At 35.3% G+C, this 24,893-nt stretch overlaps 1 protein-coding gene across 2 annotated transcripts in view; it reads left to right on the top strand.

The window, feature by feature from the left end:
- Positions 1–21,172, top strand: part of SLC30A4 (solute carrier family 30 member 4) — a 51,111-nt gene extending 29,939 nt beyond the window's left edge. The window contains exons 4-8 of one of the 2 annotated variants that reach the window (XR_013162385.1): positions 11,810–11,963; positions 14,197–14,321; positions 14,955–15,060; positions 15,837–15,971; positions 16,584–16,698. Coding sequence is in view for 1 of the 2 variants with exons in the window: in XM_077127768.1 (XP_076983883.1) it covers positions 11,810–11,963; positions 14,120–14,321; positions 14,955–15,060; positions 15,837–15,971; positions 16,584–16,738 (752 nt within the window). In the remaining variant the exon portion in view is untranslated. Of the gene's footprint in view, positions 1–11,809; positions 11,964–14,119; positions 14,322–14,954; positions 15,061–15,836; positions 15,972–16,583 lie in introns of both variants that reach the window. The other variant, XM_077127768.1, reaches the window with a different exon arrangement.
- The last annotated feature ends 3,721 nt before the right edge of the window (positions 21,173–24,893 follow it).

Here is a 24,893-nt window from a genome sequence, read left to right as displayed (position 1 = left end):
TCTTTTTGAGGTGATACAAATTTCTGCAATTAGATAATGGTGATGATTTTATAACCTGTATATATAACTAGAAACTGCTGTAATTTTACACTTTAAAATGACTAAAACATGAATTTTACCTGGTTTTTTAAAGTCATTTTAAAAAATTAAAAGGGTGGGAATTGTTAGAGATACACAGAGATGAATATTTTCCAGAGCAAAGGAGGGAGGGATTCATGCCTTCACATTGAAAGGGCCTTTTGCAGTTAGTTGTCTTCTTGTGGTACCCCCAAATCTTATGAGGTTGTATTTAGATATAGATTTAATTTCACTTACTTTACTCTTTAAAATAATGGTATGGTTTAAAGAAAAATATACTGTGACTTGGGTAAGATTCAGAAGACCACAATTTTATGTAGGATTTGGACACTGTTCTAGTTTGCTAACTGCCAGAATGTGATATACCAGAAACAGAATGGCTTTTATAAAGGGGAATTTATGAAGTTGCAAGTTTACAGTTCTAAAACCATGAAGATGTCCAGATTAAAGCAAGGCTATAGAAATGCGCAATCTAAGGCATGCAGGGAAAGATACCTTGGTTCCAGAAGGCCAATGATGTTCAGGGTTTCTCTCTCAACTGGAAAGGGACATGGCCAACAGGGTCTGCTAGCTTTCTCTCCAGGCTTCTTGTTTCGTGAAGCTCCCCTGGGGGTGTTTTTCTTCTCCCAAAGGTCTCTGGCTTTCCTTTCCTTCTTCCAAAGGTCTCTGACTGAGTGTGCTTTCACGGTTCTCATAGCTCTCCAAAATGTTTCCTCTTTTAAAGGCTTCCAGTAAACTAATCAAGACCCACCTGAACAGATGGAGTCACATCTCCCTCTACTCAAAGGTTAATACCCACATCTTTGTGGAGATAATCTAACCAAGTTTCCAACCTACAGTGATGAATAGGGAGTAAAAGAAACAGCTGCCTCTACAAGATGGATCGGATGGTTTTTCTAGGGCATATAATCCCTTCAAGCCAGCACAGACACCAAAGCAGTTGGGATCCTTGTATACTACAAAATACCATTATTTCATAAGTAATGTCTTCATGTGCTATGGGGAGAGGCGTGTTTACATTGAACACATTTAAATAGTGCAGCACTAAAATATTAAGACATGGAGATTCAGGTCCTGAAAAATACTGTAGAAGGAATCCTCCTAAGAAACATCTGATTTATTATGGTTGTTTACTTTTGTTTTGTTTTGATGGCATGGGGTGTAGGACAGGGATTAGCTTTTGTTTTCCCTTGTTGATTTCTTTTTAAAATATGTAAAACATGTTGGGAAAATCTAAAAAGAAAAGAAAAAAAGGTTTATTCAGAGAAGTTTTGCTTTCATTCTTTCCCCTCCACCCCATCCTCCTAACTCACCTTGTTAGAGACATTTTAATTAGTTTCTGACCTATCCCTCCAGGATTTCCTTTTTGCAAATATAAGCAAATATATATATATGTGTGTATGTATATGTTCATGTCCTGCTCTCCACATCCCTTTCTTATGCAGTTTTAGATGTGAAGGTAGCAATTCTATATATGGAGTTCTGTATCATGGAGATCTTTCCATAAAAGTACATAGGAACTTCTGATTTGAAAAGTTCAGAACCTAAATATAGAGTATGGTTACTTAATAATTATTCATAATCATATAATTATAATATTATAATTATATAATTATAATATAGAAATAGAATTTTCTTGTTCATACTGAATAGGAATTGAACACAGGATATTGCTTCTTTTGCCTTCCAGTATGTCATCTTTCCCTGCCTTTTCATATTTCTCAAAGTACTCTATGCTCCAAAATGGCCTACTTTCTCTTCTCCCCTAATCAGAATTCTTATTCTTGCAGCATAAATGTCTCAGCTAGGTATTAGAAGAAAAGGAAGATGATTCACCCTGATGATTAAATAACAGCTTTTAAAGATATGCTTAAAAATTTTTTTATTGTGAAAAATAATATATATACAAAAAAGCAATAAATTTCAAAGCACATCACAACAATTAGTTATAGAACAGAATTCAGAGTTTGATATGGGTTACAGTTCTACAATTTTATGTTTTTCCTTCTGCCTGCCCCAAGACTAAAGATATATCAATATGATTGATAGATCTTTATATATCAATATGATTCAGTCGTCATATTCATTTGTTAAATCCTATCTTCTCTGTTATAACTCCACCTTCTCCTTTGATCTTTTCCCCAATCTTTAAGGGTATTTGGACTGTGCCCATTCTAACTTTTTCGTGTTGTAAAGGACTGTCAGTAATATGGGATAGGGGGATGGAACTAGTTGATGTTCTGGAGAGGCTGGCCCCTCTAGGTTTCAGGACTTATAGGCCTAAGAACCCGTCTGGAGGTTGTAGGTTTCTAGAAAATGATCATAGTGCATGGAACTTTTGTAGAATCTCAGATAAAGCCCTAAGGCGTTCTTTGGGGTTGGCAGGAATAGGTTTGATTTGGGTTTGGCAAACCATAATAAATAGCAATATCTAGCTGAAACTTGTGTAAAAGTAGCCTCCAGAGTAGTCTCTCAACTGTATTTGAACTCTCAGCCACTGATACTTTATTCATTACAATTACTTTTCCCCCTTTTGGTTAAGAAGGTATGGTTGATCCCACGGTGCTAGGGCCAGGCTCATACCTGGGAGTCATAGCCCAGGTTGCCAAGGAGACTTTCACCCCTAGATGTCATGTCTCATGTAGGGGGGAAGGTGATAATTTTACTTGCAGAGTTGGGCTTAGAGAGAGGCTACATATGAGCAACAAAAGAGGTCCTCTGGAAATAACTCTTAGGCATAACTATAGGTAGACTTAGCTTCTCTACTACAAAATAAGCTTCACCAAGAAAGCTTCAAGATTAAGGCCTTGCTAGAGGGAAGTGCCTGAAACTGTAGAGCTGTGTTCTTGTAGCCATGTTTCTTGAAGATGAATGTATTATGATATAGCTTTCACAATGTGACTGTGTGATTGCGAAAACCTTGTGTCTGATGCTGTACAGTATGGACAGATGAGTAAAACTATGGATTAAAAATAAATAAATAAATAATAGTGGGAACAAGTGTTAAAGTAAATTGAGTAGATTGAAATACTAGTGATCAATGAAAGGTGGTGGTAAGGGGTACAGGAAAAAATAGGGGGAAACAAAGGTTAAAATATATTGGGTAGATGGAAGTACTAGTGGTCAATGAGAGGGAGGGGTTAGGGGTATGATATGTATGAGTTTTTTCTTTTTTCTTTTTATTTCTTTTTCTGAGTGATGTATATGCTCTAAAAAATGATCATGGTGATGAATACACTACTATGTGATGATATTGCAAGCCATTGATTGTACACCATATATGGAAGGTTTGTATGTTGCTTTGGTTTGTCAATAAAAATTTTTAAAAAGTTACTTAAAAAAGCAATAATTTAAAAATATATAACACAGTAAAAAAAAAAAAGATTAAGGCCTTGGCCTATTGACTTGGGAGTCCCTAGTGTTTGAGACAGTGTCAGGGTTTTCCCAATGGTAAAGTTTAATAGTTTCTTATTTTTTGTCCCGTCCCTCAAGGGACTTTGCTAGTACTTTTTTGTTATCTGCTTAATACACTCTGGGATATATCCAGTCTAAAAATACGCATTTTTTAAAATATATATTTTTATTGACAAATCTTCACACACATATATTCCACGCATGGTATACAATCAATGGCTTATAATATCATCGCTAGTTGTGTATTCATCACCATGATCATTTTTTAGAACATTTGCATCACTCCAGAAAAAGAAGTAAAAAGAAAAAAGAAAAAACTCATATGTCCCATAACCTTTACCCCTCCCTCTCATTGACCACTAGTATTTTCCATCTACCCAATTTATTTTATCCCTTATCCCCCCCATTATTTATCTTTATCCATATTTTTTACTCATCTGTTCATATACCTGGATAAAAGGAGCATCAGACACAAGGTTTTCACAAGCCCACAGTCACACTGTCAAAGTTATATCTTTATACAACCATCTTCTAGAATCAAGGCTACTGGAACACAGCTCAGAAGTTTCAGGTACTTCCTTCCAGCTACTCCAATACACCATAAACTAAGGGATATGTATATAATGCATAGAATAACCTCCAGGATAACTCTCGACTCTATCTGAAAGCTCTCAGCCACTGAAATAAAGATGCTTTTAATTCATAGGTGTTTGGTAGTGTACCAAAATTATTTTTAGTAAAAATTAATGAAAGTGAGAGAAAGTTAGTTTTGGATTTGATGGTTAAGTTCAAGTGACTGTCCCAGGATTCAGTTCCAATCTTGCTACTTTTTCCTTCTTCCTGAATCCATAAATTATTTAAAATCATTCAGGTTTTTTCCTTTCTTTTTTTTCTTTTCTGTGCTCTTTGTGGGAAGGGGTGCGGGGTGAGTAGGAGCCACACGTGAGTTAGTTATAAAGTCCCGGATGTATTTGACTGTGGTTTATCATCTCATTCTAGAAGTTAATGAAACTTTTAACTTAATGGAACCACACTGTAGGAGACTGAAACCCTCAGGAGGAATAATAGCATTATCTTCTAGACAAAGGGGGATTGTCGTTCTAAAGAGGACAGCTCTCTCACCTTGCCTGCTTTCTGCTCCTGACCTCTGTGGATCGTGAGTGGTCAGGTTTATTTCTATGGCTTGTCTTCCAGTTCTTGGGCTACAAAGGCTTCATGAGATAGGTATAGTGACCACGTAAAAGGATTTTAGTAAGCAGAGTTGTCTGTATTTGAAATAAAAAGCAAGATTTGCACTTTGGTAATCATCAGGATAGGCTAATAGCAAAGTGACGGTACAGGGGTCTCTCAAAGCAGTGCGTGGTTCTGCTGAGAGGATGGGTTGGCCTGGGAATGGTTAATGTATGGCTACGATGCTAATCCTACCTAGTTGGTTATTTAATCCCCTAAAGTTAAAGGAGAAAAAAGTACTCAGCTAAAAAATGTCTTCTCTCCAAACATGTAGCCAAAAAAAACATTCTCTTTTCTCCCTAGTTAGTGATTCATTTTAACAACTTTCTCCCACCCCTGACAAGAGTTATGCCTATTAATAACTCAATTATGCTCTGTTCAGATCTTGGTGGGAATTCAGTCACACCACATAAACATCTACAGGAGAAGAATGAGTACTTCTTAGAAATGGGAGTTATTTATCGAAGCAGAGGGAAGTCGTGAATGAGACAGTCTATGTTGGATAGTCAAAAGTCAACTTGATTGTACTAGGCCCCTTGGGTATGGGGTAGGGGGAGAGTGAGAGGCAGGAAGTAGGAAATTATTTTGAATAGTAGATGAGAGGATCCAAAGACAAACTTTTCAGTTTAGCTTGGCATTCTGGTGACAACAGTGGGCCACTGAAATTCCTATATGTTATATAGGATTGTCTGTGCCTGAGCTGAAAATACTAGTTTGGAAGTCCTAGGCAAACCCAATAACAAACTTTTGTTTTTCCTTCTGTTTCATTTCTATATTCTGTTGGAAGAAGATAGAAAAGAGAAATAGCATATAGGGAGGTAGAAGAGAAATCTCTAACCACTCTCTTTCCCTGTCATACTAATAAAACATTCCTTTTTTATAGACCACTAAAACCTGTCTTTAGCTGTTGCTATAAGATAATTCTTTAAGTAGACAGACAAATGTTATATAATTTCAGTGAAATATGCTCATTATTAGCATCATAGCATTAGCAGAGCTAATAGTTATAATAGACCAGTACACTTAGGCAGCATCCATGAAAATGCACTTCAAGTTAATTAAGGTTCACATTCACTGAATGGGTGCTCAGTAGTTACCTGAGTGAATAACAGTACAAGGTGAGGACACAGGCAGTAAACATATACACAAACACAAATATAATCACGCATTGTATAATCAGTGCTACGAAGAGAAAGAATAAAGTATTACACTGAAAATAATAGAGGAGGACAGAGCCATGTTTTTCATATGTACCTTGAAAACCTCTAATTGTTGGTAATTTATTGATGTTTTAACATGTGCAATAAAGAGTTTTAAAATATTTTAAGGTACTATCAAAACTTAGCAATCTCCTGTTTTCTCCCATTTAATTTTTTTTTTTAGTGTTTATTAGTCATTCAAGCCAAAACTGTTATTTTTTCTAATTTTGTGAAATTCAGGGACTGTTTTAGCAGAGCATTTGCTTATAGTTCAGCCAAATGAAAAGACCCAAAAAATGCTATAACAAAAAAAAAACACATATTCACTCATCTTATTCTCTCCTTCAGGGCAATAGATTCAGCCAGGTGGATGATTTAAGTATAAAGGAGCAAAATATGTCCAGACTACCATAATAAAAGGTTTTCTACATTCCCATAAAAATTTCTTTCAGTAGTTTTTAATTGATGCAAAATTTTCATTTAAATTGAAATATGACCTTTGAATTTACCTTAAGCAAATGGGGTATTAACTTACACAGAAATCTTTTCAGGTTTCAATTGTGAAAGTTCTTGGGTCTCTTTTAAAAAATGAAAAATCCTCGTTTTCCGGTGCCTGCCCATGTGAAAAAAGAAAGAAAGAAAGAAAGAAAAGTCCATCTGTTATGCACTCCTTTTGTCTCAGAAAACCTTATTGTAAAGTTTATGTGGCCTTATGTGACTGGAAACCAACCCAAAGAAGGAATGATAAGATTGGAGGAGGTCATAATTTGTTTATTGATTGAAAGCTTCCCTCTTTCCTGAATATTGTAAAAAAAAGATCATCTTATCTATCTTTATCTTTCTATCCTGTTAAAATACCATGAAAAAAAATTTAACACTAATTAGTCCCATTCATGATATTTCACCAAAGTTAAATTTATTCACAATGAAAGACCTTTTTGTTTGTTTTATCAGAATAAATGATCATATAACTACTAAGATTTATATATATATATATATATATCATCTATGCCTTATATTTATCAATTTAAATCTCAGCCCTGAAAATGTACTTAAAATTGTGTTGCTTCTCTTTCTCTTTTGCATTTATTAGTACTCTGTCTAGAAGACATTTTAACAGATGATTGGAATGAAAAATAGCAGATGAATGCCTTTGCTTTTCACCAAGGGAACTAGACTATGAAGTTCATACCTTATTAATTACTGGAAAAGGAGTATCACTGACAGTGGTGATATCCTAATACCATTTGGAAGTTTCTAGGTATCGGCTAAATTATATTACTCCTAACTGTGGGCTGTTGTCAGGATCCCCGTATGCTGCTCACGGGCATGAGAGCTGTGTATGGAAAACTGAGATTTCAGCTGCAGGCTCTGGGACCACAGAGGCCTTCTAAGGAGAGTCCTGCCAACAAGCTCTGCTTATGCTTCTGTTTGACTTTCATTTTATTTTTCTTCAAATATGAGTTGGCCTAATCTGAGAGTGCACAAAAAAGTAATTTTAGGAAAATTATCACTAGGGTGTAAAATTGCCAGATTTAGCACACACTTAGATACCAAAAAAAAAAGGAAATTGCAGGAAGCCTTGTCTCAAATATTGCATGGAACATATTTATACTAAAAATTATTTGTTTATCCAAAATAAAAATTTAACTGGCCAGCGTGTATTTTATCTGGCAGCCTTTCTAGGGTGATCATGTTGTTTATCGTCCAAACCAGGACATTTAAGAGTAAAATCGGACACTCTGAATAATTGCACCAGGACAGCAGGCATAAACTGAGACTGTCCTGAGGAAACTCGAAGGTATGGTCCTAATTATTGGGAGTTTTGAAAGAATGCTTCATTATTGGTTTTAGATTTTCATAACCAATCACGTCTATATCATTAATTTATATACCTATGAATCTTTATAAATAAAGATATAAAGTGTATTGTTTCTTAATTTTTATATTGGAATTTTAATTAAAGGCGCCTTAAAAAATAATGACGACCTGGTTGCGAGTTTCAACCTTGACACATGCTCAAAGTTCTCTTTCTTTGTGAGTAAAATGAGGAGACTACCACTAGTACGTGAAATTTTACACTTTAGATTTTTAAAAATTATTTCTTCTTTCTTTACATTATTTATAAAAGTGTACCTTATCATCAGCAGTTCCAAATCAAGACAAAACATGCCATGGGTTTTCTTTTATTTGACTTAAAACTTTTCCTCAAACTTTTACTTCTTATTTTGGGGTGATTTTGTAAATAGCCTATTATTCATATTAATCTTTTTAATTATACAGCCTTTTATCATCTTCCCTTGTTCAATCTTTGAATAACTTCATTCTGCAGATGCATCCAGAAGTATCTGAGTTGGTTGAAATCCTCAAGCAGGTTATAGTCCAAACTTCATGTGGAAGTCTCTCTACAACTTTGTATGTTTCGGTTAGTCTTTGAAGAGCTATCTTCTTCAGCTCTTGTCTCTTTCAAAGTAAGATGAAGTTGGGAATAGGGGTACCAGAGGGTTTTTTTTGTTTTGTTTTGTTATTTTTACACAAACATTCTTAACTTTTGATCATTCCGTTCTACATATACAATCAGTAATTCACAATATCATCACATAGTTGCATATTCATCATCATGATCATTTCTTGGAACATTTGCATCTATTCAGAAAAAGAAATAAAAAGAAAATAGAAAAAAAATCATGCATACTATACCCCTTACCCCTCCCTTTCATTGATCACTAGCATTTCAATCTAAATTTATTTTAATGTTTGTTCCCCCTATTATTTATTTTTATTCCATATGTTTTACTCATCTGTTGATAAGGTAGATAAAAGGAGCATCAGACACAAGGTTTTCAACAATCACACAGTCACATTGTGAAAGCTATAGCATTATACAATCATCTTCAAGAAACATGGCTACTGGAACACAGCTCCACATTTTCAGGCACTTCCCTCCAGCCGCTCCATTACATCTTGACTAACAAGGTGATATCTATTTAATGCATAAGAATAACCTCCAGGATAACCTCTCGACTCTGTTTGGAATCTCTCAGCCATTGACACTTTATTTTGTCTCATTTCACTCTTCCCCCTTTTGGTCAAGAAGGTTTTCTCAATCCCTTGATGCTGCATCTCAGCTCATTCTAGGGGTTTTCTCAATCCCTTGATGCTGAGTCTCAGCTCATTCCAGGATTTCTGTCCCACGTTGCCAGGAAGGTCCACACCCCTGAGAGTCATGTCCCACGTAGACAGGGGGAGGGTGGTGAGTTTGCTTGTTGTGTTGGCTGAAGAGAGAGGCCACATCTGAGCAACAAAAGAGGCTCTCTTGGGGGTGACTGTTAGGCCTAATTTTAAGTAGGCTTGACCTATCCTTTGTGGGGTTAAGTTTCATATGAACAAACCCCAAAATTGGGGGCTCAGCCTATTATTGCTTTGGTTGTCCGCACTGCTTGTGAGAATATCAAGAATGGATAAGTTGAATTTTCCCCCTTTCTCACCATTCCCTCAAGGGGACTTTGCAAATACTTTTTTATTCACTGTTCAAATCACTTTGGGGTTTATCAGGGCATCACTCTGGACAAACCAACAAAATCTCATGTTCTGCTCAAGGTTCCGTGGTACCACAGTTTTGAATGGGAATTGTATGTTTTCTGTCTTTTCCAGCATCTGTCTTTTTGGTGCACAGGACTTTATTGGGGTTTTGACTGTATTAATTAGGTGTCTTGTCTTCAGTAAACAGCCTATACCTGCTAGATAATTTTTCTGTGTTGTTATTGACACGTAGGAAGATAAATACTTGGACTGCCTGGAACCTTCAAACAATGACTCATCCCAGACAAGTTTTCCAGATTGTTTTACCTTTTAACACTTAACAGGATTAGTGTCTGCTCTCTCTAAAGGAAAGTTTTCTTTAAATATATTTTCCTGCTTTTATTGTTTTGAGTGTCAACACTTGTTTTATGTAATAATGTTAGTTTAATATTCCATGTTAACAGGTCTCCTTTAATCACTTCTTTGATTGTTTCCAATAGTTTGCTATTGGAACTATATTGGAACTATATATAACAAACCTCACTTTGCACATGTGCAACTCAATTGGCACAAGTATGTATATCATTCCTAGAAGACAAATTCCTGGGTCAGGAGGTATTTATGAATACTTACCTGCCTTAAAATTTTTTGTTTTTCTTTAGCCTAAGTGTAATATATGTTTGTGGCAAAATTTTAAAATATTTTAGACAGTACCAGAAGCCGTAAAGTGAAAAACAAATCCCCCAAGTCCCACTTTCCAGTTATAACACTTTCTTACAGAGTTTTTCTTTTCTTTTTTCCTTTTTAAAATATAAGTGGCTGTGTAGTATCTCCATTATATATATATATATATATAATGTATTCATTCAGTTCCTCAATGGTGAGCATTTACAATATCTCCAGATTTATTTATTTTGTACTACAGAGAGTGCTGCAATGAAAAACCTTGTACATATCTTTACACAAAAATGGAAGTGTTTCTTTTGGATAGATTCCTAGAAGTAGAATTGCTGAATCAAGGGATATATATGTATATACACACATACACACACACACACACACACACACACGTTCATTTAAAAGTTTGATTAATTATACTAAGTTGTTCTGCCAAAGGGTAGTACCTTTTGACATTTCCATCAGTATATCCTTCCACCAATACGTCCTTGGGCATATCAAACGTTCTAATCTTTGCCAATTCAGTAGGGGAAAAAAGGAATCTTATTCTTATTTGTGTTTCTTTGATTATGATTGGTTTTGAGAATCTGGGCATTTCTGTTTCTTTTCTGTAACTATTCATGTCCTCCTTTACCCATTTTTCTTATGGCTTGTTCACTTTGTAATTGGCTTTTTGGGGGGGGGGGGGGGAATGGGCAAGCTCTGGGAAATGATGTAATTGATTTTTAAGTTTACTGTTTTGTTAAGGAAATTGATCCTTGGTCTGGATGTTACGAATATTTGTTTTCAGTTTGTCATTTTTTTACCTTTGGTCTCTAAATACACATAGTTTAGCCCTGAAGACGTGTGAAGGGTGTACAGTGGTGGGCGTGCAATAGTGGAGGGCCCAGACCAAGCAAGCCACTGAACACTTCAGAGAAGGAAAATGTCATGACAAAAATGGTGTTGTGTTTTTATAGCCTTAGAGGAAAGAGAATATTTTTAAAATAGTACAACATTTGATATGCCACAACATTGATGAACATTGAAAACATCCTGCCAAGTGAAATAAGCCAGGCACAAAAGGACAAATATTGTGTAATTCCAATTGTATGAAATATCCAAAATAAGTAAATTCATAGAGATAGAAAGTAGTTGGAGCTGAGGGGAGAAGGGAACAGGGAGTTATTGCTTAACGGGTAAGAATTCCTGTTTTGGGTGTTGAAAAAGTCTTAGTAATGGAAGGTAGTGCTGGTAGGACAATATTGTAAAAGTAATTAACGCCATTGAATTGTACATTTAAAATAGCTAAGATGGAAAATTTATATTTTATATATAAATATAAATTTACTACCCTAATTTTTAAAAACTGTACTAATTATAGGGACAGATATTATAAGAACAGAAAGTAGATTAGTGATTGCTTAAGGCTGGAAGGTGCTGGTGGGATAGGGAAGATAGCTAAAGGGTACAGAGTTTCTTTTTGTGGAGATGAAAATATTCTAAAATCGTGGTGATGGTTGCACATATCTGCGATTATACTAAAAAAAACATTGAATTGAACACTTGTGTGAATTGAATGTTATGTGAATTATATCTCAATAAAGCTTTTAAAAATGTAAAAACAAAAAAGATTGTACAATATTTAATTTCAAGAAAATATAATAACCATGCTACAAATGTTATTTGTTTTATACACTTTCCCACAGAGGTTTTGTCAGCTATGATTAGTGTGCTATTGGTGTATATACTTATGGGATTCCTCTTGTATGAAGCTGTGCAAAGAACTATCCACATGGACTATGAAATAAATGGAGATATAATGCTCATTACTGCAGCTGTTGGAGTTGCAGTTAACGTGATGTAAGTTCTATTCTTTTCACATTAAATATTTTCAAAACTGAACGCAGAGACTATTTTGTACATGCATTTGTTCATGTGAAATTATATTTTTTCTTAAATTACATAGTACATTAATTTTTCTAATAAATCACTTTTTATATTATAAATTCCTTATTAATTTACTCAGGTATATGGAGACCAACTAGAAAATAATGAGGAATTTATTTCGGGCAAAGTGGCTTTTTATTTGTTTAGCTTTCATTTTATAGCAACTTTATGTTAACTGTATTTTTTTCCTAAAGCTCACCAAATTTTTAAGTTATCTGTTTAATCAATTAGACCAGGGGTCAATAAACTTTTTCTGTAAAGAGCCAGATAGTAAGTTATTTCAGGCTCTGAGAACCATACAGTCTCTGCTGTAACTACTCAACTCAGCTGTTATAGCATGAAAGCAACCAAGACAATGTGCTAATGAATGAGGGTGGCTCTGTTCCAATAAAACTCTGCTTACAAAAACAGGTGAGCTGATCCTGGAGGTCACTCTTACACGTGCTTCAGTTAGACGTTGCTACCTATCATAACTTCCCAAACCCCAACCAAAACCATTCCAGTCAATCCTGAAGACACCTAGAGCATTATATAAGGTTCTACAAAGGTTCTATGCACTCGGGTAACATTCCAGAAACCTACAACCTCCATTTGGGTCGCTGGACCAGAAAAATCCTGAAATGAAGAAAGTCCAGCTTCTCGAGAACATCAGCTAGTTCCATCCCCCTATCCCATGTGATCGACAGCCCCTTCCAACATGAAAAAGTTAGAATGGGTATAGCCCAAATACCTCTAAAGACTGGGTGAAAGATCAAAGGTAATGGTGAAGTTATACAGAGAAGGTCGGGTTTAACAAATGTGTTATGGGTACTGAATTATTATACTGGTATTTTTTTAAGTACCAGTACTTAGAGCAGCCAGAAATAAAAACCTTAAATTGTGGAATTGTCACACTTACCAAACTCTGAAATCTGTTCTACAACTAATTGTTACAGTGTACTTTGAAAAATACTGCTTTTACGTATAGATGATATTTAAAGAAAGGGAGGAGTAAAACAGAGAAGATAGGATTTCATAAATGAGTATGACTGCTGAATCATTATATTGATATTTTTGTTGGTCTCCAGTGTCTTAGAGCAGCTAGAAGAAAAAACAAAAATCATGGAACTGTAACTCATACCAAACTTTAAAATATGTCCTATAGCGACTTGTTAAAATGTATTTGGAAACATATTGCTTTTTTATATATATGTTATATTACACAATAAAAAAAAATAAAGGTAAATGAAGAGTCTAGAATTAGAGATGCTTCATGAAGCAGTAAAGCCAAAACTTCTTCTCTGTTACAATTATATTATTTTTATTACTACTTGTCTTTTTTAGTTCTGTATATGTTTTGTATGATAGAAAATTCAAAAATGGATTATGAAATACAGAAATGCACTTCACTTACAACTTTACATAAAACTTCTATATAGTAAAGAACTCGTAAATTAGAAAAACAAACAAACAAACAAACAAAAACAACAGATGGGCTGTATATGGTCTTTGAGCTTTAGTTTTCTGATCCTTGCCTTACTGGCTTCCACTCACACATAGAATAAAATCAAAACTCCTTACCACTGCCTTTTTAATAAGCCTCTGCACCTCTCTTCCTCATCTCCTAGCGTTTCACTCACTCTGTTCTAGCCACAGTGGCTGTCTGGCTGTTTTCAAACACACTGAGCACACTTTCATCTCAGAGCCTTTGCTCTGAACACACCCACCATAGCTTGATCCCTTCCTTCATCCTTCTCGGACCATACTCCCCCTTACTCTCCATCTGCTTACAATTCCTTACTTTTCTTCCACGCATTGCACGTTACCTGACAACACATTATGTATTTATTTGCTTACCTTTCTTCTTTTCCTACTAGAATATAAGCTCCATGGGGTAGGGATGGGTCTGTCTTAGTCACTGTCCTAACCTCAGCACCTAGAACAGTACTTCATGCAAAATAAGTACTCAGATATTTATTAAATTAATAAATAAATGAGTTGCATGTTGCCTTATTAGTTTCTAACCAGTAATAAATATTTTTATAAATAACACTAAGAAAAATAATAATGTTTTCTTTTATTTTCAACAGAATGGGGTTTCTGTTGAGCCAGTCTGGTCACCATCACTCCCATTCCCACTCCCCGACTTCAAATTCTCCTACCACAGGTTCTGGACGTGGACGCAGCCAAGGGCAGGGCAGCCTGGCAGTGAGAGCTGCGTTCGTACATGCCTTGGGGGATTTGGTACAGAGTGTTGGTGTGCTAATAGCTGCATACATCATACGGTTCAAGGTAATGTGGGTGTTAAATTTTCTGTTTTAAAATGTGTTTAATGTAAACGAAAGGTGATTGTCTTTTATCAGTATGCTGGACGCAGTAGCCAGTCCTGTTCATTTTGCACTGATGCAAGCTCAACTGGGCTTGTTAGCAGTAGACACAATGGTAGTACCTCATGGGGTAACTTATCTGTAGTTGGCTTTGGCAGTGCTGTCACTGGAAAAGTAGTGTTAATATTGTCATTGAACTACTAGACAGTGGTACATGCACTAAGCTAGAAATCCAGAGATCTGGGTTCTAGTCTCAGCTCTGCCATTAATGCTTTGATTTTAAATAAGTTCCTGAACTCTAAACTTGAGTTCCCTCTTCTCTGCGGGGCTTGGATCAGATTACTGCTAAAATTCCTTCCAACTCTGATATGCTGTGATTCTGGATGGAAGATTTAGAGAAGGCACAAGGAAAGGCATTTAAACAATCTAGGAAAGAGTGAAGATATTTCTTGGTTACCATATCCAAGTTTTAAAGGTATTCTCTGACCTTGCTAAAGAAAGCCAAAAAAAAACCAGAGGACAGACTATGCCTTACTGTGCTTTACCATATTTTATGTGTCTGTATTTAATCATACAATTTTCATCTATTATCTCTCAGCCAGAATACAAGATTGCCGATCCTATCTGTACATACGTATTTTCATTACTTGTGGCTTTCACAACATTTCGAATCATATGGGACACAGTAGTTATAATACTGGAAGGTAAGATTTCACTAATATTCCCATCATGGGTTTATTACTTCCCTTAACCAGATTTAAGGGTGGGGGCACTCTAGGGAAGGAAGTGTGTCTTTTCCTTCCTTTTTATTGATTCTTTTTAGACTGTAGTAATACCACCTTACATTTATATAACATAAAAGAATCCCATCTGTTACACCATTCATTCCTTAATGAATCCCTACCCTAAGCAAGGTTGGTGAGGCAGTCATTATTATCCTCAATTACAAACAAGAAAATTGAGATGCAGAGGGGTAACATAACTGGGTTAAAGTCATACTGCTAATAAACTGTGGAGCTAGGACAAAAATGCAACTCTTGATTCTTCATGTGATCATGGTAAGTGATTTATTTATTAATTCCCTAATTCCTATTTGACTTGGAATTGTATTATATTTACCACACCCTTGCCTAACTATTAGTTGTACAGTCATGTAAATATAAGTTTTCCATAGTAGATTTATCATCATTTGGATGTTCCTTTTTTTATGTTCTATCCTAGCTAACCTGTTAAACAAGGTATTCTGGTTTGATTGACATTCCTTTTTAGTTGGAAGGAATAATTTTTAAGTATTTATTAACCTCTTTTATATATATCTTAGATTTTTTAGTGAAAAATACATTTGTATATGAATTCTTTTAAAGTATTTAAACAGAATTTGGTGAAACCATCTAATTTCTTAAGAAAAATAGTCGTATCAATAATGCATAACTTCTTTTTTTCCAAAATAAACTTTAAATTATATATTCTAAACTAATAGGTGTACCAAGCCATTTGAATGTAGACTATATCAAAGAAGCCGTGCTGAAAATAGATGATGTTTATGCAGTGGAAGATTTAAATATCTGGTCTCTCACTTCAGGAAAATCTACTGCCATAGTTCACATACAGCTAAGTATGTTGCTGACAGTAAATGTGGGGCTGGGGTTCATGGACTTCTATTTTTAGAACTAAACATGTGTGCTCATAAGTAGGAAGACTTCTGCTGAAAAGATTTGTTTTAAGGGAGGGATGAGGCTCTTCAAAAGGTTGGTTGCTGGTCAGTATTGATAACAATAATTTTCAGTCTTTTTGAGATGAGACATTAAGATTGTTTCTTATCTTCAGATTAAAGGCATCAAGTATGTTTACCATGCTTTTTTCCACATAATAAAAACAAGACCATGATTTTTATTTCTTTAAATCAGCTCACAAGCAGATGCTTTCCATTCTATTTTTTATACCAAAATAATACATGTATGTGGTTTATTTAAAGAGTGCAAAAGATATTTTAATGAAAAGGCTTATAATCAATGCCTCGTATTCTTTCTCTACCTAAGAGTACCTGGAAAAATGGAATAATAAAAAGCCATTCTAGCTTTGTAAACAGAATAGCTTAGAGAGGATAGAAATCAGACTCATAAAAAATATGTCCACAGTATATGCAGGTTGTTTTCTTCCTGTGTAGTTATTCACTGGTGTTCAGCTAAGGATAGTGAATAGTAATGATATTTTCTTGACACTGCAGTTCCTGGAAGTTCATCTAAATGGGAAGAAGTACAGTCCAAAGTAAAGCATTTATTATTGAACACATTTGGCATGTATAAATGCACTATTCAGCTGCAGAGTTACAGACAAGAAGTGGACAGAACTTGTGAAAATTGTCAGAGATTCAGTCCCTGATTACCTAAGTTTGGAGGACCACTGCCTTATTTATCCTGCAGTCAAAGACTTGAGAGCAATAATTGTGAACCTAATTGAGAAAATGGAATCCCTGACAGCTGTATCTGTATCAAGCACCAGACGCTAAAAACAGTCCCTCTGGCCTGACACTGCTAGTCTCTTTTCAGTGGTAAAATGAAACTTCACCATGATTTTCAGATGAAGATGTTTCCAAAACACTGTTTACAGAATGAGATGTAACTCTACAGATACCTCACAGAAGACAATCCAAGACCATACATCATTCATTATGGCAAAGAACATGTCTTAAAGGAAGCATCAAGAATTCAGTGTTTGCATTTAAAAATACTTTTTAAAGGCCATTTTATATCAAGCCAGTGCTGGAAAACTGAGTTTCTTTTTTTATTATTATTATGTAACCTGAACACCCAGCTTCTGGAATTTGCTGCTCTCTTTTATAGAAATTATTTCTCAAATATTTCAGAAAGTACCAGTAATTATCCAGAGAGGAATAAGCATGCATTCCCAAATGTTTCGGATATGTTTTATTTCACAAGTAAGTGTTAATATCATTGTTATGGTTATACTTTATAAACAACTTTTTCCAGATACTACAGGGTTTTTGACTATCTATAATCTTCTCAGAACCAAATCCTTACATATTATGGCCACTGTCATTAAATTATTTAGGAAATATTTTCAAGACTCTTCTCAGTGGCAGAAGTTAGTCTTAAACTTAAATTACTATATGATAATTAAAAACAAAATCCAAGAGTGAGGATGGAGATTTATGTCTTCTTGACACTACTTTTATTGCTCATAGAGTTGTCTTTACTTAAGAACAGCACGAGCCTGCAAAATGTAAAGTGATCCTGTCCCTTTAAGACCTGCCTTACATTTGTACCTCACATGTGTTTAGTACCTTAGTCCCAGCCTCCATACCAGTTAATTTGTGTGTGCCCTTTCGGGATAAAACTCTAGAGGGCTAAAGTTCAGTTTGTAATACCTACTTCTCACGTGTAGATTAACTACATTTCTCCAGAGAGAATTTCTTCTTCATGATGTAGATTAGGTATTCTCCGTGGACTCCAGAAATTCTAAAGCATAATTTTGAGATTTTCCAATAATACTAAAGAGGGGAAGATATTATTTTGAGAAAACAGAAGTTTCAAAGGTTTTTGACCTTGTGTTTGTTTTTTAAAGGACTGGCATAGGGATGGACTTTAAATCTGTGTTATGGGGAGGCTAAAGCATAAAGTTTTCCAAACTGGAGGCAACCTAAATGGTAACAGTTGTGTTAAAGAGACAGTTGTGAATATTAATATTTCATTTTGTAACATTGGTTTTGAGATTGTCTTAATGCACATTTAGAGTCCATTTTCAAGGGGGGGGGGCATGTTTTATACCAAGAATGGAATATGCCTCTTGGGTTCCTCAGAGATTCAGAGCAAAATAACCACACACCAGGGTGGTTGTGAGTTCCCATCCTAGACAGGTATGCAGATAACGTTTAATATAAATAAAGACTGGGAAACAGATTTCATCTTTCTGCCAAGTACCTCACTAGAAGTAAACCTAAAATAAGAAAACCTAGATTTACATAAAAGATTGCTGAGGGTTAATGGTATCCAATAAAAGGATTGACAGGAGTTGATGGCACCTAAGACCCAGAAAATAATTGTTGAATTGAATTGAAAATTTACTTTATGTGATTCTTATTATGAATCTATTAAAATAATAACTTGAATTTTTCAAAAAGTTCAAAAGCATATGAACTTTAAATCAAAATACTCAAATATAAGAAAGCAAATAATAAATGAGAGGGATTTCAGAGGACAGCTGAGCATTTATGGATTTGGGTATCTGGCAAGGGAAAGGAAAAGAATATGCATTGTATGCTAATGGATTTCCTATATCTAGCTGCAGTTTCTATTTGGAAGTAAATTTGTAGTTGTTTCCAATATCTATTGAGCTTGTTTCTTATAAATTTTCCTTTATCTTATCTTACTATGTAGACCTGGCTTTTCATATAGACCTGTACCTTAAAAAGTTATGTGATAAAACAATCAAAAATCCATTTGAGGATTGAAAAGGATCCTTTTGTAAAATGCACAAACACAACTATTGTAAATCCTAATTATCATGGTTCTCCTTAAAATGATAGATACATGAAATTTCCTATACTTTGTTTTTCTAGCAATAACTACAAATTTTATACTTGTACTTTACTGGGTCTATGAGACTTGAGAGTTGATAGAATAAATTTTTTGTAACTTGACAAAAACCAAAAAGAAGTATGTCAGCTTAGCAGTTACAACCAGGGGCTATAAAGCTCCTGAAAGCCGGTAAGCTACAACCATGTGTTATGCTTGTCAACTGTGGGCTCAAAGAAAGAACTCTATTGCCCTATGAAAAGCAGTGACTGCGTTTTATAAACACATAGCTTGTTAATTTTGCACTGGGAAGACAGATCACAACGGGACATTAGATAACAGTGTTAAAATCTTGGCAGTTCTTCAATGTGATGTATTTAAATTAACATTTGCAAATAATCAGAATAACTGTGTGCTTAAACCTGTGTTTCACAACCATGCCAGATGCAGTATTTTGACTGTTTAGTAAAAGAACTGTTTCATTAGTGATTATGGGGGGGTTGGGGGGGTCATTGAATAAGGCCTATTTCATAGGGCTTTGAAATGCAGAGCTTGAACCTATGTAATTTCTACATATATTTTCCATTGGTTAGGCCCTTATAATGTGAGAACAGTTTCATAACTCAGAGCTCCCATCAGTGTTACTTGCCAAATCACTGGATTTCTTATTTTTCTGTTCTTATTTTGCAACTTTGGGAGCTCTAGTTTCTAAAAGTAAGCCTCCTCTTTTCTTTTTTTTTCTTTTTTTTACATGGGCAGGCACCAGGAATCAAACTGGGGTCCTCTGGCATGGCAGGCAAGCATTCTTGCCTGCTGAGCCACCGTGACCTGCCCAAGCCTCTTGTTCTTAATACTTCTCACTGTTCTGTCTCTAGAACCCAGGTGTCCCAGCCAGCAGTATTTGTCTTTAGTAGAATTTTCCCAGAATAGTCACCACCAAGAACAGATACATGAGGTTCCCCTTCATGGCTTGTTTCTCTTTTTCCTTTCATTTTTGTTTTGTTTCTCATTTTACTGGGAGGAAAACATCTTTAGAGACAAAGCATCACTTAGAAATGTGTAACTGTGTCTCCAGGTGGGAAGGTCCTTTTTTCACTGATTTCTGTGCACACTGAATTTTATGTAATGTGATGAACAGAAATAGACTACATGTGCAGCCACAAGCATAGCATCGCTAAGACAGCTCTGGAGTTTCTACTCTTGGCTACAACCACTCTCACAGCTTTCGAAGAGATAATCATTTGGTTCTAAAACAAGCACAAATAGATGCATTTATTTTCTTCATATTGATTGACTTACCGTAATGAGCGAGGTCTTCTTAAAGAACTTGAGACCCTTTAGAATAAGGTTTTAGGCAATTTTGCTGTTGACTCTAACTTGTATATAGTAAATTTAAAGTTATCGAACATGTTCCTTGAGATAAGATTCGTTCATTTGGTTTTAAGGTCGTCCTTTAAACAAGCTTAGCTCATGAGCCAGTTGGGTATTAGTCACAGATGAATAGTGACACTTCACTATGTGCTCTGTTGAGGGAGGCAAGTCTGATTTCTAAATAATTGTATTAAGCTTAGTCTCTCTCCAACCAAAATATTTGAAAAACTAACTCCAGATCTGTCATGTGAATCCTGCCGGCCAGGACTTCAGATTTGTTTGAGATTACAAATCAGGGATGTTGTTTGAGATGTTGGTAAGAGCAATTGGAGAGAAGAAATTTCCATGGAAGTTCCTCAGTGTTGAGTTGTGTGTGCACACTCAGGCCAGCCAGTCATTGAATTCTCTCTTGTAAAGGGTTTAACCTGCTCTTAGTGTAAGGACCAATACACATGTTATGATTTTTTGGGTAAGATTGGAAAATGTTTATGAAGACTTTCCCAGTTAAATCTATGATAGTGTCAGTTTAAACAGTGCAATTAAGTATATTCTTAAATAACTGCCACACAAAATTGAAATGTGCCAGTGTATCATCTCGGCACCTGAGAGATACAATATGTTTGGAAAGCTTATGCATCTCTAAATAAATATATGCTATTAAATAAGCCATATCACAGTTTAAGAAATTGTATATACTTTTCCATATTCCCCTTTATTTTGCATATGCTTGATTTCAGAAAGATTTTGAAGCTGGAGTATGTCCGTGTAATTTAAGATCAAAGTATAGTATATATGTGTATGTACTGTATTTGCAGTTTTCAAATTGTGATTTCCTATACATTTATTAAATAAAGTGTTTTCCATGTGGTTTATTAAAAAATGAAAATGTTCAGTCCTTTAAATTAAATCCCTGCTCTTTTTACTGACTAAATAATAGTAGTAGGCCTTAAAACATATTCTTCTTAAAAAGAAAAGCATCAGAAAATGGAATGTAACCTCTCATTTTAGTGTCCTCTCAGATGTTTAAGAAATAGAACTAAAAAAACTTCAAGATAGGATAGAAACAAATACTTATCCTTTTATAACATTTGCTTTTAGTGTCCCTGTAGTCCCAGCATCAGTGGCAGAAAGGAAGGAAAGAAGCCCCCACAAAAGTAAGCTTGGTGAGGGCCTTTGTGAATTCTGAAATGGCCAACAATTGGAATGATGAGCTACTGACCCTCTATCAGTCTAGCCCAGGGGTCAGGAAACTACGCCTCACAGGCTAAACCTTGCCTGCAGCCATCTTGTAGGTCCCCTGTGCCAAGAATGGTTTTTACATTTTTAAATGGGAAAAAAATAGAAAGAAGAAGAAGATTTCATAAGACATGAACATTATATAAAATGCAAAATTCAGTTCCATAAATAAAGTGTTATTGGAACACAGCCAGCTGATTTCTTTACATATTGGCTGTGACTGTTATTTTTTTTTGCTGCAGCGGCACAGTTGAGTACTTGCAACAAATATAAAATATACACTATCTGGCCCTTTACAGGAAAAGTTTGCCATCCCCTGGTGTAGACTATCTGCCATTTGAAGCCTATGACAGCACACATGGGGACAGGAGACTCTTATTGTGCTGACTTGGGCATTTTTTTTTCCATATATTTACTTTTTAGTGAATTTGTTAATGTTACCGAGTTCCTGCACTGCCAAAACCATGCCTGAGAATTCAATGAAAGAAATGGTACAATGGACAGCCTCATCTACCCATCATACAGTATATTAAAACTTGATTCCTGTGCATTTTTGATAATTTCACAATCTTTTAAAAAGTTGTAACAAGAGTTGGAATTTTAAATCTGTTGCAGGTCTTCAGATTTCTAGTACAGTATTCATTAAATAACATTTCATATTCACCTAAGTTCATTCCTCAAAAATGTAATACTCAACAAGGTTTTGCTGGGAAAGATGCATACTTTTCAGAGAAAATATGTGATTCAATGTCCAAGAGATTAGTTAAGGTTTTGGGTTCCCAAATAAAGTTTTCAGTTTAACCAAGAATTCCTTGTTGGTTCTCCTTGGCTCAGCTACTTGCCCAAATAGATCAGAAAGCAGGCAACTTTCCTGCTACCTCAGATAAAGCCAACCTTATTGCCCAGAAGTAGTTGACGGGTCCTGTCAGGAGACACCATAAACCTCCTAGGAGTACAATTCCTGCACTTTCATCAAGACTGAACTCCTACGGGAAGATTCTCCCACGTCAAGACAGTTTTATTCCCCCATTTGCTTCACTCTTACCAGTAGCACAACTTGGGCATTTCTGTGTCTGGTAAATCTGAGGGTCATATGAGTCACCAAAGATTCTTCCCCTTCCTTGATCTTTTTCCTTCTTCTATTCCCATTTGGGTATGGGGCAGAAACATACGGAAGGAGTAGAAAGTTCTCAAATATTCCCCATGAATGATGTGTTCTATCTAGCATTCATAAGCAAAGCAGTTTTGCACATAGAACACTGTCATCACCAGACTCAATTAAAAATACTTTTCAACCTGAAAGCTTGCATCAGTCACTTGATTTTTGAGTTTTTAATTTTTTTTAAGTTATCACCAAAAATGTAGGAAGTAAAAATGTTTGCCTGTTGAGTACCTTATGTAGTTTTCTGTCAGTTGGGAACTCACAGAAAAAAAATTATCTTGAAGACTTCCTCTTGGTATAAAATCAACAATAACCTCCTAAATAAGTTGAAAACTTGGTTGTCAGACTTTTAGAATAATCTTCTTAAGTTTTCCTGTTATCTAGGAAAAGACTATGTTTGAAAAGAGTAATAAAATATGGTTGTATGTAAGTTATACTAATAAATACTGAAATGTTACATGTTATCACTAATATACCTCACTGTACTTCTACCTTGATGAATCCTTTCTTCAGTCCATGTCAGTTGGTAAGATAAACTCCACTTTGGGGCAGTATCCTTCCAAGCTATTTTTTATGCTAAACAAGTATTTACTATAGCAGAATAATATTCTTTTGGTTATATTTCAACTCCAATTTTGATCTATCCTATTAGCTGTAAACTATGAAATAGGCTAAGCATTTCATAGAAGCCATATGGCTGAATATAATCTCTACGTGAATCATGTGTTTAAGATTAAGAGGTTTAAAAATCTAACCTCAGTGGCATACCACCAAAAATCTCATCATATTTTCAAGCAGCATTCTGGCTTAACAGGCACTTGTGACCTTTACACAGCACAGCAATCTGTAAAGTTTGGCTCATGGGTATTCCCTAATAAACCTGAATATGATATCTATTATTTACTAAATATCTTCAGTAGTCTCCTATTCTGGACTTTTGTGTTCTGGTTTGGCTTTCAAAGTCCTGTTGTCTGTGTTTCACTTGCCAGTTTTTGAATATTGATTTGTGAGTTTTTTGTTTTGTTTTTTAACATTTTTGTTCACATTAACAAAATGCTGATGCAATGAGGAAAAAATGTGTGTGGGTTGGTTCTTCCCCAAAATATTTTGAGCTATTTCTTAGTAAGAGAGTAGGGTTGGGTATCCCTAGAGCAAAAGGGACCATGTCTGTTCCCTTAACTCTTAACTAGAATTTGGAGCTCTGACCTCACCCCGCTCCATCATCTTTCCCACATTTCCCTTCCAGAGGAAACCAGCTAACAGCTTAGATATTAGAGAGATATGTGCCTCTAAGCAGAGATCACACTGAGTGTTTGGCCTTAGTCGGGAATTGAAGAAAAACTGGAATGAAAGTTTCCTGGTTAATCTATCATATTCACCTTTAAAGGCTACAGGGAAAAGCCTGGTTCCAATAGGCTCTTAATCAGCATACAGCTTGACTGGAGTTTCAGTATTATCAGAATACAAGCCCATTACATCCTCTCTCTGCTTCTTGATGTAAGAATATTTTCCAAAGTCCAGGATATTTTTAAAACCCCTAACAATAAAAAATGTTATATGATTTACAATGTTTTAGCCATTTACATATATTTGATTCCAGTAGCAGTTCTCATATTTAAGATAAATATGAGAAATTCAGACATCTCAGAGTTGGCTCTCATCTTTACGATACTATGATATTGAAACTACTTTCAAATGCCATCCATTTTATAGTCATTTAACCACGAATTGATCTTCGAAGGCCACTGTCCTGCCATTATTATGGAATAGAACACAAAATTTCTATGCATTTTTTTAAACAGCTTTCTTGAGATATAATTCACATCACACAATTCACCAATTTAAAATGTACAACTCAGTGGATTTTAGTATATTCAGTTATGTGCAATTATCACCATAGTCAATTTTGCAACATTCCATCACCTCAAAAAGAAATCCTGTACCTTTCAGCTACCACCTCCCATCACTCCTTCCAGCCCTAAGCAATAACGAATTCACTTTCTATCTCTACAGCTTTATACATTCTGGGCATTTCTATACATTGAATCATATAATATGTATTTTTTTGTGACTGGCTTCTTTCACTCAGCATAATGTTTTCAAGGTTCGTCCATGCCGTGGCATGTGTCAAGTGTTCATTTCTTGGCATGGGCAGGCTCCAGGAATCAAACCTGGATCTCCGGCATGGCAGGCGAGAATTCTGCCACTTGAGCCACCATTGCTCACCCAAGTC

This window comes from Tamandua tetradactyla, chromosome 14 (assembly GCF_023851605.1).
Source record: "Tamandua tetradactyla isolate mTamTet1 chromosome 14, mTamTet1.pri, whole genome shotgun sequence".
NCBI lineage: Eukaryota > Metazoa > Chordata > Mammalia > Pilosa > Myrmecophagidae > Tamandua > Tamandua tetradactyla.
This window is presented reverse-complemented; position numbering and strand designations above follow the sequence as displayed.